Source organism: Corylus avellana, chromosome 5 (genome assembly GCF_965113065.1).
Source record: "Corylus avellana chromosome 5, dhCorAvel1.hap1.2, whole genome shotgun sequence".
In the NCBI taxonomy this organism is placed as follows: Eukaryota; Viridiplantae; Streptophyta; class Magnoliopsida; order Fagales; family Betulaceae; genus Corylus; species Corylus avellana.
Genome location: NC_142494.1, coordinates 20,577,823 through 20,592,158, shown reverse-complemented (window position 1 = coordinate 20,592,158; position 14,336 = coordinate 20,577,823). Strand labels below are relative to the sequence as shown.

The 14,336-nt window shown below is 36.3% G+C and overlaps 1 protein-coding gene across 1 annotated transcript; it reads left to right on the top strand.

The window, feature by feature from the left end:
- Nucleotides 1-10,284: 10,284 nt before the first annotated feature.
- Nucleotides 10,285-13,330, top strand: LOC132181982 (Protein kinase superfamily protein). The gene is made up of 3 exons (XM_059595197.2): nucleotides 10,285-11,254; nucleotides 11,346-11,777; nucleotides 11,860-13,330. Exons 1-3 carry the CDS (start codon nucleotides 10,285-10,287, stop codon nucleotides 13,272-13,274), a joined length of 2,817 nt encoding a protein of 938 aa, XP_059451180.2. The 3' UTR covers nucleotides 13,275-13,330.
- Nucleotides 13,331-14,336: the final 1,006 nt, after the last annotated feature.

The following is a 14,336-nucleotide window of genomic DNA, read 5'->3' as shown; positions in this document are numbered from 1 at the left end:
GAGTCTCTGCTTTTATTAATTATACACATGAATTAACTTCATTGACGCAAAAAAGCACTGCATCTGTTAAAATGCTTTTATAATAATGGCGCTGAAACCATTCTCCCTTGTAACCTTTGGAAGGAACATGTAACACAGCGGATAAAAGGACAAGTCAGCTGGAAGGGCTAGCCGGCTAGGTGAAAAAGGAAATAGCCGGCCTAGAGTAGGAGGGTGGGTACCCTCTCTAGGGTCTTTGCAGAGAGCTAGGTTTCCTCAGATCATATGCCATTTACTTGTCATTCTGTGTTTCCATGTCTATAACGGTTTGAGAAATTTCAGAGATCGGTAAAGCAGTGAGCGAGAGAAAAAACAAAAGAGAAAAAGTGAGGATTATCCATAGGTGTTACAGACGGTACAGCTGCACGGTTGCAGCCTTAATTATAACAAAGAGAGAGGGGTTCATTGACCACCATGTTAATTACAACGGTATTCTTATATCCAAACACCAATCAATTTTTACGTACACATATACAAAGAGAAGAGAAAAAGAATAGACAATGTAGCTCCCGTGAAGAAATGGTGAGTAATAATTCTGATGTTTAACTCAATAAATTAAGTGTTTAAAGAATGAAAATAAAGGAATGATATAAGTCTATTTTATAGAGTAATTCTAGGTGATCTACTTGTGTCCTACTAAAAATTATGTGGTTACTAAAATCACTATTGCGCTTTTGATTGATCATTATTAAATTTTGATCAAATAGTAACTTTAATAGTCACATCATTCTTAATAGGATACAAATAAGTCACTTAGAATTACTCCATTTTACAGGATCGTGAATTACTTTTTTTATAGTAGTATGTTTGCAATTCTTAGGGTTTATGCTCTAAAAGCCAATTTAGGTATACTATTTTGTATATTATTTTACATGCATATACTATTTTGTACACACACACACACACGTAGTCTTTAAGTTATATTAATATGGTTTTAAGAAGCGTTAACTAGATTCTCACATATTAAGATCTTAAAACCTTATAACTTATATACTATTGTTGTAGTTGGTAATGAAATTTGGCATTTTATTTAATAAGACTATAACATATCAATCATGATGGATCTAACTTATCATGTGAAGTTAAGACTTCTACATTCTAACTGATATGTTGGTGTGATTGCAATTCATTTAACGAATCATGTGAGTGTTATTCTATAATTACAATTACAATTATTTAGTGAAATTGATTATAATTAAAATTAACCTTGATATATATATATAATCCCAACGGCAACTATTTTCATGCCATAATCTCTTTTTCAAGTGCAATTCAATTAATCCCAAGTAATTGCCTTGATTTAAGCATAGTTTATCCTTTACAATAGGGACTCACCTTGCATCGTGGTCAATGTAGCATGCTGCTAACACCTATCTAGCAAAATAATGGTTTGGGAGTTAATTCCGTATTATGAATGTAAGATGCACCCCGGTTAATGGGCTAATTTTGGGCCTTAAGGTGTGGGCCAACTGACAAGTTGGGCAAAGAAATTAACGTTTGAATTTGTGCTGGTCCTTGGTTTGTTTTTTTACTATATATCATTCGTCTTAAATGCAAAGACATGTACTTGATTAACAATTAGCTCACTATGGTATCAAAATGAACTCAAAAGTTCCAGAACTATGTCAAAAAAATAATTTAGTCTTTACAGTCAAATTTCGTCTACTAATTTAACAGATTCTGTTAGTGTGACACTGACTTAAATCATACAACTATCACAATTTATTAGTTTTAACGTTTCACCCTGTCAAAATCTGTAAAGTCAATGAATAAAATTTGACTGTAAAAACTAAATTATTTTTTTTAACATATATCGAGAACCTTTGAGTTCATTTTAATACAACAAGAAGTTAACTGCAAACCAAACAAACTATAAAGACTGATTTTACATTTTTAAGATTTTGTTACTCATTATTTTTTATTTATATATCGGGGACCTTTTAGGGTCTTTTTGCATTTATATATATATATATATATATATAGGGATTGACACCCATTATTAATATTTCATCTGCAGCTTTTTGGGTTTTGTCACACGCGCATGCTCTCTGTTGGGTTTCACTCTGCAACACTATCCTAAAATATTGATTTGGCGGTTAATAATGGGCGTACGTAATTTATTATTCAAAATTGGGCGGTTTAATAATTTATTAAACTATCCGACATCGAGCCGAACTTGGGCTGCTCATTGTGAGACATGTAACATATATGCATGACATAATGAAAATTGAAAACATACCCTTAAAGTAATTGCAAAACAAAACAAAATTTAAAAAATTTAAAAAAATGCCCCACTTGCATAGTTGCATGTGATATTGCGGCTAGAGCTGCGGGTTGGTAATACCAAGCTGCGCGCTGCTGCTTCTGGTGTGACGATGGTGGTGCAGAGCCGCAATGGCACAAACGGCAAGAAGTGGTCCAGAACGGGCCCACCTTGATGCTGGTACCAAGGAGCTCGCAAAGAAATGGCCTGTGGCTTTGGCGGGATCAACGGTGGCAGCCCCACCCACAACCACTGGCGGCAAAGAGCCTTTCTCAGCTCCCTTATTTTTTTTTTTTTTGTTGATACTTGTTCCTTCTTCGGCCAGACATACCCCTTTTTCCGGCTAGTCAAGGCTGGCTCGATAACCAGGTCAACTTTTACCTATCTAGTTTTTAAAATTACTATTGAACATATAATAGATTATTTGGTTGCCACCGTTGATCTTTGTTAATGGAGTGGTTGCCACATGTAGAAGAGTGACTTTTAGAATTACTCTTTAATCTCGAGGTGATTGTTATGAGTTATTTAATTATTTACAAACAATCAGATAGCAAATTTAAAACCTCATTATCCATTACAGTATTATTATGAGAGAAAAAAAAAAATCATTTTGATTTACAACTCACTGAGATAAAAGTGATTTCTTCTTTTTTTTTAAAAAAAAAAAACCCCCAATTTTTGCATTCAAATGCTTTTTTTAAGGGTTGGCAAAACAGGTACTTGTCATGACCTATTTACGACTCATTTATCTTATACATGTTTTTTTATAATAAGATTCATTTAAGCGTTATAAAGAATAGTTACATGTATAGGATAAACATGTATTTGTTTTTTTGTCAAGTACTTGTTTTACGAGCCCTACTTTTTTGTTTTTATTTTTTTAATATTTTTTTTTTAAAAAAAAAATGCTCTTTTATTTGTTAAAACATTAGGAAGACATAAAAATGAAAAGATGAAATTGAGAGCCCTTATTTGTAAAAAATCTTAAAAAATGAGATACCTAGATATTTGTATGAAACGAAAAGATCAAAGACAAGGCTTTAGTGGTGTACGTTAAAGTAAGATCCCACTTATAAAGGACTATGAAACAAGGCATTGAAGTTCGGAGTAGTGAAGTACGGCGCCAAGAAGCTACGAACCTATAAAGGAGCCAAAAGGTTGGTGGCATGGCCCGACAGAGTAACCTGTGCTAGCTGATCGTTGCTGTTCTGTCCTCTACTCACGACCGGCCTTCTGCTACTTCCCTCGCCAGCCGATCTCTTTGTTTCATAGAGAGACCACAAAGGCTCAAACAGATACATATACAACCGTTGCAGAATATAAAAACTCCAACTCTTCACCTCCCACTCTTCCTCCAACGGAGATAATTTCCGCCCTGCCTCCAAAATGTCGGAGGCGGAGTTGGGCGGAGGTGTTGGAGGTCGACAGTAACTGGCGGTGGGCTTTTTTCTGAATTTTTTTTCGTAGCATTTTTTGGGGTTTTATTATTTTGGGTAAGGTTCTTTATTTTGTATTTTTCATAACCTATTTTAAGGTTTTTTTTTTGTTTTGCTTTTCAGAACATATTTTTTGGGCTTTGCATGCCCTCATTCCCTTTGCCCTATGTTTTACCGTAATTTTTTAGGTCCTTTTTAAAGCCTTTTTGGGCCTAAAGGTAACGGGCCCAACAAAATTTATATTTTGTACAATTCAAATAAAAATAAGGGAAAAATATAAAAAAGCCTTCCAAACTATTAGCCGTTTTCGATTTAGCCCCCTAATGTTCTAAAAGTGATAAAGTAGCCCTCCAAACTACCAAACTAATGCATTTTGGCCACTCCGTTAGTCAAAACTGTCAATTTGGACGGAAACTGCAAAACGACGTCATTTTGTTATGGGTAAGTTACTACAATGCCTTTTTATGAAAAAAAAAAATTGGGAAAAATATAAAAAAGCCCCATAAACTACCAGCCGTTTTCATTTTAGCCCTCTAATATTCAGAAAATGATAAAGTAGCCCCCAATAAAACGACGTTTTTCAGTTTCCATCCAAACTGGCGGTTTTGACTAACGGAGTGGCCAAAATGCAATAATTTGATAGTTTAGGAGGCTACTTTATCACTTTTAAAATATTAAGGGGCTAAATCGAAAACAGTTAAAAGTTTGGGGGGCTTTTTTATATTTTTCCCTAAAAATAATAACTCACTACAATATAATAAACTCCAATAAGTCTATCTATAATAAGACTACAAGTTCTCCAATTTCTACTACAAGAGCTCAGGAACTTTGTAATGTATGTCCAAGAAATAAATTTTCAAAGTTCTACACCTCTAAACTAGAAAATAAAATTACAAAGCAATACAAATAAAAATCAAACAAGCGACGACAAATTGTTCAACAAGCAGCAACATAAAAAATTACTTAGAATACTCATAGCAACCTCTTTAAATCTACTTTTCGGTTAAATTGGTGGCTTAAATGTACACTTTTCAACTTCATCACTTTAACAAAAAAATTTGGTGAGGTGAACAGTACTCACCAAACTTAAAATTTACTATTCACTCATCTATTCATTAAACAAATATATTTTCTCTCTCTTCCTTTTTGCTTTTCATTTCTCTCACCTTTTTTTTTTTTTTTTTTCTACAACCTCTCTCCCTCTTCAATGAAATCAACGTATATATTATACCGTATAATTGAATTAAATATTATTACTGATGAATGATAGTAAAGAAGAAAAATCCTTTTTTTTTAAAAAAAAAACTTTCCAAAATTGATATGGGAGTGGAAATTAATAAGCCGGCGAGTAACAATCCAAAATCAATTATGAAAAACATTATCTTCTTCCAATAGAAATTAAAACTAAGAAAATGAAGGAAATATTACAAATTTTTAAAAATATTACCGTTAAAATAAGACAAATATTCTTAAAATAGAACATTAGGAAAATATAAACATTCAAAAATATAAAAGTTAGAGAAAGAATAAACAAATTATTGAAAAATAATATTTAAATGAAATAGTGAAAGTCGATTTTTAAAATAGTGAGACTGCTATAAGTGCTCTAAAAAAGTGAGTTGTCAAAATAACCAAAAGTGTTTTTGTTGAGTAAAATTTGGAGAAACGGATAGGAATGCTCTTATACAAACAAAATAATCATTGCAAGTTGTTGTCTAGCAATTAAATATACTTCACCAACAATGATAATATATACATGAAGCTATTCCCAAAAAAACGTAGGGATCAAGCTTTTCAAGAATAGGATGTTAGGCTTTAACTCAGGCCATATATATTAGATAGGGGAAAGTTCACATACCCTCCTCAAACTACCACCTAATTGACAATGTCCCCCCCAAACTTTAAATTGCAACAATGTACCTCCCAAACTATCAAAACATTGTCAATGTCCCCCTCATTGACGAAACTACCCTTAGTAAAATTAATATATATATACTAAAATTTCTGGAAAAACCTAAAATTAAAAAAAAAAAAAAAAAATATTTTTATTAGAAAAAAAATTAAAAAATTTCGATTTTTTTTTTTTTTTTTTTTATAAAAATTGAAAATTTTTCGTTTGTTTTTTTTTTTAAGAATGTTTTCTTTTATAATTTTTTAAATAAAAATTTCCGTTTAAAAAAAAATTAAAATATTTTCGTTTAAAAAAAATAAAATTTTCTTTTTTAAAACATATTTTAAAAAAAAATCTAAAAATATAAAAATTGATTTTTTTAAAATAAAAATTTTGGTTTAAAAAAAATCGTTTAAAAATTAAAATTTTCGTTTTTTTTTTTTTTGAATTTTAGGGGTATTTTTGTCATATTGATAAATATATAGGGGCATTTTGATCTTTTTGCTAGCTTGGGGGGATATTGACAATGTTTTAGTAGTTTAAGGGGTACATTGTCGCAATCGAAAGTTTGGGAGGGACATTGTCAATTGGGTGGTAGTTTAAGGGGGGTATGTGGACTTTACCCTATTAGATAAGATTCTGTAAGTAGCACTGTCCTAATTAAGACACCTCAAGAGGAATATCATATGAAATCGGTTCCTTATGCTTAATTACATTAAGTGGCAATTAAGCATATAATCAAGTATCTTAAGAGAACGATGAATTATGTACTTTTCTAGCATAATGAAGATTTGTAACCACTAGTTACACATATTCTAACTTCCAGTCAGCTCGTGGCTCTATAGGAGATCCAGTTCAGGGTATGTCTTTACCCTAAGTACATGGTAGAACCATTAGTTGGAGGAGTGTTATATGTTAGGTGTAATGCCCTAAACTCCAATTATTTCGTATCACATTTTAGTTTTAATTGAAAAAAGTTGTTTATTTACTGATTTATTTAATGAGCTTTTGGTACATTACTCTTTACAAGTATGCATTTACAGATTGTATTCTATTTTTTATAGAACACCAAATATAAGATCTTTAATCCAAATTCAAATTAATGAGTTGTTGAAACTAATCTTTTTAATTTCAAACTTGTTATTTATCATATACATATCAATTAAGTACATAGGTTAGGTTGAATATAGTTTAATGTCTGAATAATGAGATCACCACACATAAGATCTTAAACCACATAATCTTTGCAATTTCTAAAATATTGTCCGTAGTCGATAATAGAATTAGGCATTCCCTTTAACATGCAAGATTATGACATATCATTTTTGATCATATGAAGTAGAGACTTCAAATTGATGTATTGGTGAATTTGGTGCAGATATTATGTACAGAATATACCATGTGAGCTTTCATTTTTTTTATAACACTGTCAAAGGAATGATGTGACATAACTACTTATTGCATTGACTTTGAATCTTAAGAAAGTCATGAACTCAAATGTAAAGTAGATGTCACTTTCTTGACGATTAAAATCTCATGTGTGCTGGGTAGGTACTCATATATATGTACCATTGTATGAACATCACTTTTCAAGAAGAAATTCAAATGGTTTCTTTTTTTTTTTTTTTTTAAAAGAATTTTGTTGATCAATATTATTGATGGATCATTGGCAAAGCAATTGCTCTGTCAATACAATGTCTCCAATATAAGGAGGGTCCTCTTCCAACCATACAATATCATTGGCTTGTGTGAGAGCCAATTTAGCTAGTCTATGAGCCACCTTTTTTTGAAATCCAAATGTTTTGATTAAATCAAAGAGATAAGAAATATCCTATTTAAATAAATTTAATAGAATTAATTATTCTTAATATCTAGCCAAAGTATTTTAGTAAACGTTACTTAAATTATTATGTACATGGTAAAATGAGATTTCTTAAATACAAAAATAATTAAGGAATTAAATTGAATATTCAAGGATAAGAAGCAGTGAATATGTATTTAGGGATTAATTGGGAAAAAGTCCGTTACACCTTCATCAAACCGAAGAAAAGAAACATTAGAATATGTGTTTTTAATTAATGGTTGGTTCCGAAAGGAATGTTTTGAAAAAGTGAAACATTTATCGCTCCAAATCAAGGTTTCAATAAAGACATTAGCCAAAAGTCAATTATCCACAAAGATTATTAAGATGATTTTTTTCCTAATATAGTAGATTTAGCTTGGATTGGGGGCCCCAGTCCAAGCTGGTTGGAAGACAAATCTGGTTTGCAAGCTGTTTGGTGCTGAGTACGCCACTGTTATATGTCAACTTCCTATTGGGTCTATCCACAATAACAATAAACCTATATGGAGGTCCAATAAAAACGGAGTGTTCAGAGTGAGGAGTGCCTATCATTTACAGAAGGAGTGTGTGGATGTGTATAAGGGTGAAAGCTCACGTTCGGGTCAACACAAATGGCTCTGGAAGAATATTTGGCAAATGAACACTCCCCATGCAGTAAAGGTGTTTATGTGGAGGGCATGTCATAATGCCCTGGCAACAAAAGCTAACCTGCTCCAGTGTAAAATCAAGGAAGATCCATTATGTCCCTTATGTGGTGTTGAAGCAGAAACTACAGGGCATCTTTTGTGGGGATGTCTTGCTGCGAAGGTTATATAGACAGTGTAATAGGAATATACATAAAAGATGCATTGAGAATGATGATTTTGTATGCATTGTTGAGGAGTTGCATGATCAATACCTAGACAAAGAAAATATGGAGCTCGTGGCGGTGGTTGCAAGATCTATATGGCTTAGACATAATGCATTGGTGTTTGGCCGGATGGTTAGCCCCCCAAACTTAATTATAAGTAAAGCTTTAGAATCTCTAGAGGCATTCCTTAATGCCAATTCGAGGCCATACATAGAAACAGCAGTAGACAATACAAGGGCTACACGATGGCAAGCTTCCTTGGAAGGATTTGTTAAAATTAATTGAAATGCAGCTGTGGACAAAAGTAGAGGGAAGATGAGAATTGGTGTTGTTGTGAGAGACAATATGGGTGAGGTTTTGGCAACCTTGTTAATTATCGCCAAAGGATCACATTATCGAACTGGATATAGCAGAAGCTATGGTAGCTTTACGAGCCGTCAACTTTGGTAGAAAATTGAGATTTTCTAGGGTAATTCTCGAGGGCTATGCTCTCAAAGTGGTGCAGGCGTTGAACAAAGCAAGAGGAAATTGGAGCCGCTATGGACATCTAATTGATGAGGCTAGAGGAGTTTTGAATTCTTTATTTAAATGGAAAGTAAAGCATGTCAAGCCAGCTCTGAATAGCGCCGCCCATGGGCTTGCAAAGGGAGCATTGGCCATTATGAGGAATATGTTCTTCTAGAGGACTGTCCGCAATGTATTTTGATATTATCTTTGTTAAGCGCTGTACTTGAGTGATTTTTCATATATATTATGTTGCTTGACTTCTTTCAAAAAAGAAATAGATTTAGCTTGAATTATTGTTATGGGGAATTTTGATATAGATATATGTTTGTGTATTTATAAATAAATGTGTGGACATAATTAATATATATATATATATATAAAACATACATATAAACTCTTATTTAGCATTTAAGTTAATTTATTTAATTAACTCAAATAATAAAATCTTAAATAAACATTAATTAACTAATAATTAGTATGAATTTTTATTTTAAAAAAAATCATGATATTTACTTTATATAAGAGATGATTAAATTAATTGAGTAGCTTATAAATAATTAGTTTGAGCTTGTTCTAAAAATAAATGAGCCGAAGTTAAACAAATTATTAATAAACTTGAATTCTATTTATGTTGAAAATAAAATTAAATAAACAGAATTTAAACATTCAAAATTTATAGGAAAAAAAAAAAAAAAAGATATGGCTTAAGATTGGTGACTCATGAGTCATGAGTGAGTTTTAGGCGTTAAAAAAAAGGAAAAAAGAAAAAAGAAAAGAGTAATTGGAGCAGAGCCATCGATTCGAGCAGTCCACATCCGTCCTCTGAAACCAAAATACACCTTCTCCCTCACACTCACAGTTTCCACTTACTCACTCACTTCCTTGCTGTACGCTGGAAGGAAGTCGCGGAAGGAATCCTCACTCTCTCTCTCTTTCTCACTCACTCACTCCATTTATTTCTCGTTTCCAAACAACAAAAACACCAACAACATTAAATAGTCTCGAACAAAAACAAATGTTAATTCTCAGATCGAGCCGCGTTTCTCAGTCGGATTACAATCATGACTCCCCTCTCTAATCATGCCATCTAGTACTCTCTCTCTCTCTCTCTTTCTCTCTGCTCCAATTAATTAACTGGTTAATACCCTCATCCGTCTTAATCATGCCAGTTCCACAACCCCGACTTTTTCTGCTCCTTCTTTTCTTTGTTTTCCTGTTGCTTTACCCTGCCTGTGATCCCCATACTTTCATTTCTGACTTTCCCTTTTACATCTACGCCTCCTGCAACCCCCACAACTACATAACTTTTCAAACCCCTTCTTCTCATCAGTTTTTGCAACGAAACTAACCAACCAGCGGGAACCAAGTTCCTTCTGGTTAATTATTTTTTTTCTCCCCAACTCTGTTTTTTTTTTTTCTTTTTTTTTTTTTTTTTTTGTACTTTGTGTGTCAAAGATGGGTGACAAGCTGGGAGATAGAGATACAACCAAGAAGCAGCAACCACCACCGCCGCCACCACAGCAACAAATTTCGTCTTCTCCCAAAGACCCACTTGAGGAATCGACAGAAACAAGACAACAACGCCATCACTCGCCGCCGATCGTGGCTCCATTCTATGTTCCGCCGAGTGAGCAGCAATTTGAGGCTGTGAATCCAAAGAGGCCTAGGTATACTGGGCAGTGGAAGCTTTTGCCATCTCCGACAACAACAACGCAACAAAAACAGCTGACCCAGTTGGGCGAATCAAGCCCAACCAACCCACAAACGACCCAACAATCCCACACCGCAGCCGCTTCTTCCTCGGAGACAGCCTCATCGCCATCCCACTCGCCTCTGCCTTCTCTTTCCGCCGCATCTGGGCAGGACACCAACAAGCCGGAGGGAGAGCTGCATGCTCACCACCAAATCAGAAAAGGGAAATATGTGAGCCCGGTTTGGAAACCAAACGAGATGCTGTGGTTAGCTAGAGCCTGGAGGATCCAACACCAAGGCGGGTCGGACGGGTCGGGTTCATCCTCGAGAGCAGATCAATTGGAGATCAGCGGGCAGACAAGAGGGAAAACTAGAGCCGACAAAGATAGAGACGTTGCCGATTTTCTTCAAACACATGGCGTTAATAGGGATGCGAAAACTGCCGGGACTAAGTGGGATAACATGTTGGGAGAATTCAGGAAGGTTTACGAGTGGGAGAGAGGCGGTGAGAGAGAGCAGGTCGGCAAGAGTTACTTCAGGCTCTCTCCTTACGAGAGGAAGCTCCATAGATTGCCGGCTTCGTTTGATGAACAAGTCTTTGAAGAGCTTTCGCAGTTCATGGGGTCTAAAATGAGAACATCTCAGAGTAGAGGAAGTTCCGGAATCCTCGCTGGAGCTCTGCCTCCTCCACCCGCGCCATTCAAAGAAGATGATCATCAGTTCCCTCTTTCAGGTTTATTATTTTCTTCTCCATCTCTTTTATCTTTCGGAAACAAATTCTCTTTGGTTTGTTAAATTTGTTATTATATATGTATCTTATGCAGCTCGGGCAAAACAAGTGGTTATAGCGGGTGGAAGTGAAGCTTTATTCCACGGTGGCAGAGGGGGGTTACTAGGGTTTGAGTCACCTCTAGACATTATCGGAGGATCGTCGACTTCATCTTCAAAAGAGCTCCGTCGGATTGGAAAGATACGGATGACGTGGGAAGAATCAGTGAGCTTGTGGGCTGAAGAAGGCGAGCACCATAGAGGGAGAGTGAAGCTCCAAGGCTCAAGCTTTTTGAGTGCAGATGAGCTCACTTTCTTCGACGATTCCATGGTCCCTTGCACCATGGAAGCCTTCGAAGATGGCCCTATCAAAGGCTTCTCGGTTGATAAATTCGTTTCTGGTCAACAAGTCAAAGTCTTTGGTAGAAGAAAGTCTTCTTCTTCTGAGAGACTCCTCCACCTTCCCTTTACCGAACCCTTCACAAGATGTAAGTAGAATTCAATTAATTTCCCAACCTTAATTTTTAGTCTTTAGATTGTGATTTTGGAAATATGTATGTATTGGTGCAGCAATTCCTCCATGGGAATTTCAAGACCCAACTGAGTACTACGTAGGATGCCTGCGAGTTCCACCACAAACACTTCCAAGCCTTTTTGAGCTCTCATGGCATATACAAGAGCCACCGCCGGAAGAATTGCGTTTTCCACTGCGAAGAGACGTTTACAGGGACTTGCCTCAAGAGAAGGAGCTCTTCTTTACAACCTCCTCCGAATTCCTAGACTGTAGAGCCATCACCTACGATATTCTAAGCCCCATAATCCGAGCTAACAACCCTAGCACCGCCACAAGTAGAGACTCGTTTATTGGCCTTTGGGATGATTGCATTAACAGGATTGTTTCCAAATTTTGCTCCGTTGAAATGGTTGTCATAAGAAAACCCTCTTCATCAACGGCTGAGATTTTGCAGGATCAATGGCCGAACGTGACGGGTTTTGTCAGGAACTTTTGCGTGTGGAGAGGAGAGGAGATTGATCAATCAAGAGAGGGATCTCTCGACCCATCATCTTCAATTGCGGAAAAGCTTTTGTGGACGTATGCTGATCTTCCTTACATCTTGGGCTACTACGCTGTTGGGTGTTTGATAACTTTTTGTGCATTAAGCCGGGCGCAGGACCGGATTATCCGGACGGATTTGTGCTCACTGGACTTATCTTCTCCGGTGGAGAGACTCAAAGCGTTAGTCCCGTGTTACAGGATCGCCGGCTTATTGCAGTTGCTAGCCGACCGGTGCTTCAACAATATGAAGAATAATGGTGGGAATTACAAGCTGTTTGCATATAGCGATTTTGAGAGGGTTGATATGGGAAATGGAAATGTCATGGAAATGACGCCGAATGCGGTGACTAGAATCTTCTCGAGCAAAAGAAAATGGGCTGCGGTTAAGGAGATATACGACTATCTTGATCACCGGATCCCACATGCGGAATCCATTTTGCGATCGTCGGAGAGGGATCTGGCGTTGGTGTTCAAGCCTAGAGGGTACAAAATGAAGCCTGCAAATTGCGAGCAACTGGTGGAGGCTCTCAAGTACGTGACAAAGGCGTTGGTGGCGCTGCACGACGTATCTTTCATGCACAGAGGGTTGGGGTGGGAGAAGGTGATGCGGCGAAACGACAGGGAGAACGAGTGGTTCGTGTGCGGGTTCGAGGATGCGGTGGGGGCACCGCAAATATACCCTCATGGGGTGGTGGCGGCGCGTGGGGGACAAGCGCCGGAGATGGGAAGGGGATTGCATGGGGTGAAAGTGGACGTGTGGGGTGTGGGGTATTTGGTAAAAACAAGTGGGTTGGCTGGGGTCCCAAAGATGCTGAGGGAGCTTCAGAACCGGTGCTTGGAGCAGAACCCAGAGCAGAGGCCAACTGCAGCCGACTGCTATCACCACCTGCTTCAGCTGCAGTCATCTCTGTCAGCTGGAGGGTACTGATCTGATTGATATGGGAAGAACTAATAAATGGGGGATTCGGATCTTTTTTTTTTTTTTTTTTTTTCATTTTCTTTTGTGTGTGCATCGCCTTGGAGTTGGAGAGAGCCTTCTTTTAATTTTTGATACCTTAAAAACGGATCCAGGGGTCTGAGATATTTGGGGGAGAAATGGCGGCGGATGTCGGGTAAAGTGGGTTCTAGATTTGGTAGATTTGTAGGGTTTGTTCCATCATGTCAAATCACAACTTAATTGATTGGTGTGCAAGTCAAACAGTGCTTTCTGTTTTCTACTGTACATCATCCCCGCATCTCGTTTATTGTATGCAGTTCATTACCCTAGGTTGCCGGACCTTCATTTTAACATGATGCTTCATTGCCTTATATATATATATATATATATATATGGTTTTGTTAAATATTGTACGTCGTCATTTATTATTGTTAATTACACTTTTGCATGATTTATGTATAAAGCGACCTAGGGTGGAGTTGGTTGTCGCCACAAAGGCGGCGGTGGCAGTACTGGTGGTGAATGCGTGGTTGAGGCTTGAGACTTGAGAGAGACTTGAGGATTCTCATCTATATGCATTTTACCTATCTGTTGTGTATATAGGACGATTTTTTTTATTTTATTTTTTTATTTATCATTTGTTTTATTCCTAGGTTACGTTTCTGCTTCTTAAGTTGCATTGCGATTCTATGCATTGATAATGAACATGAAGGGTATGATCCGAGCTTTTAAGTAACTTTGATAATATGGTTAATACTAGGTACATTATAATGATACTAGATTTTGCACGGCTAGACTGATGAATTGCAAATCATCTGCAAAACAAGGAGAGAAGCATTGAAGTGGTGGTCGGCTTGGGGCAATGGGGGGAGCTAGCCTTCAATAGTCGAGTAGTTATTTTTGTTTGGAAGATAATTTTTATTTTTTGACATGTTCGCACAAGAGAGAAACGGGAGAGGAAAATCGAACTAGAAACTAGTAATCTCTGCTTTATGAGGTGTAGTCCCTAACCGATTGAACTATTATTTGAGAATATATAAGAGAGATAATTTC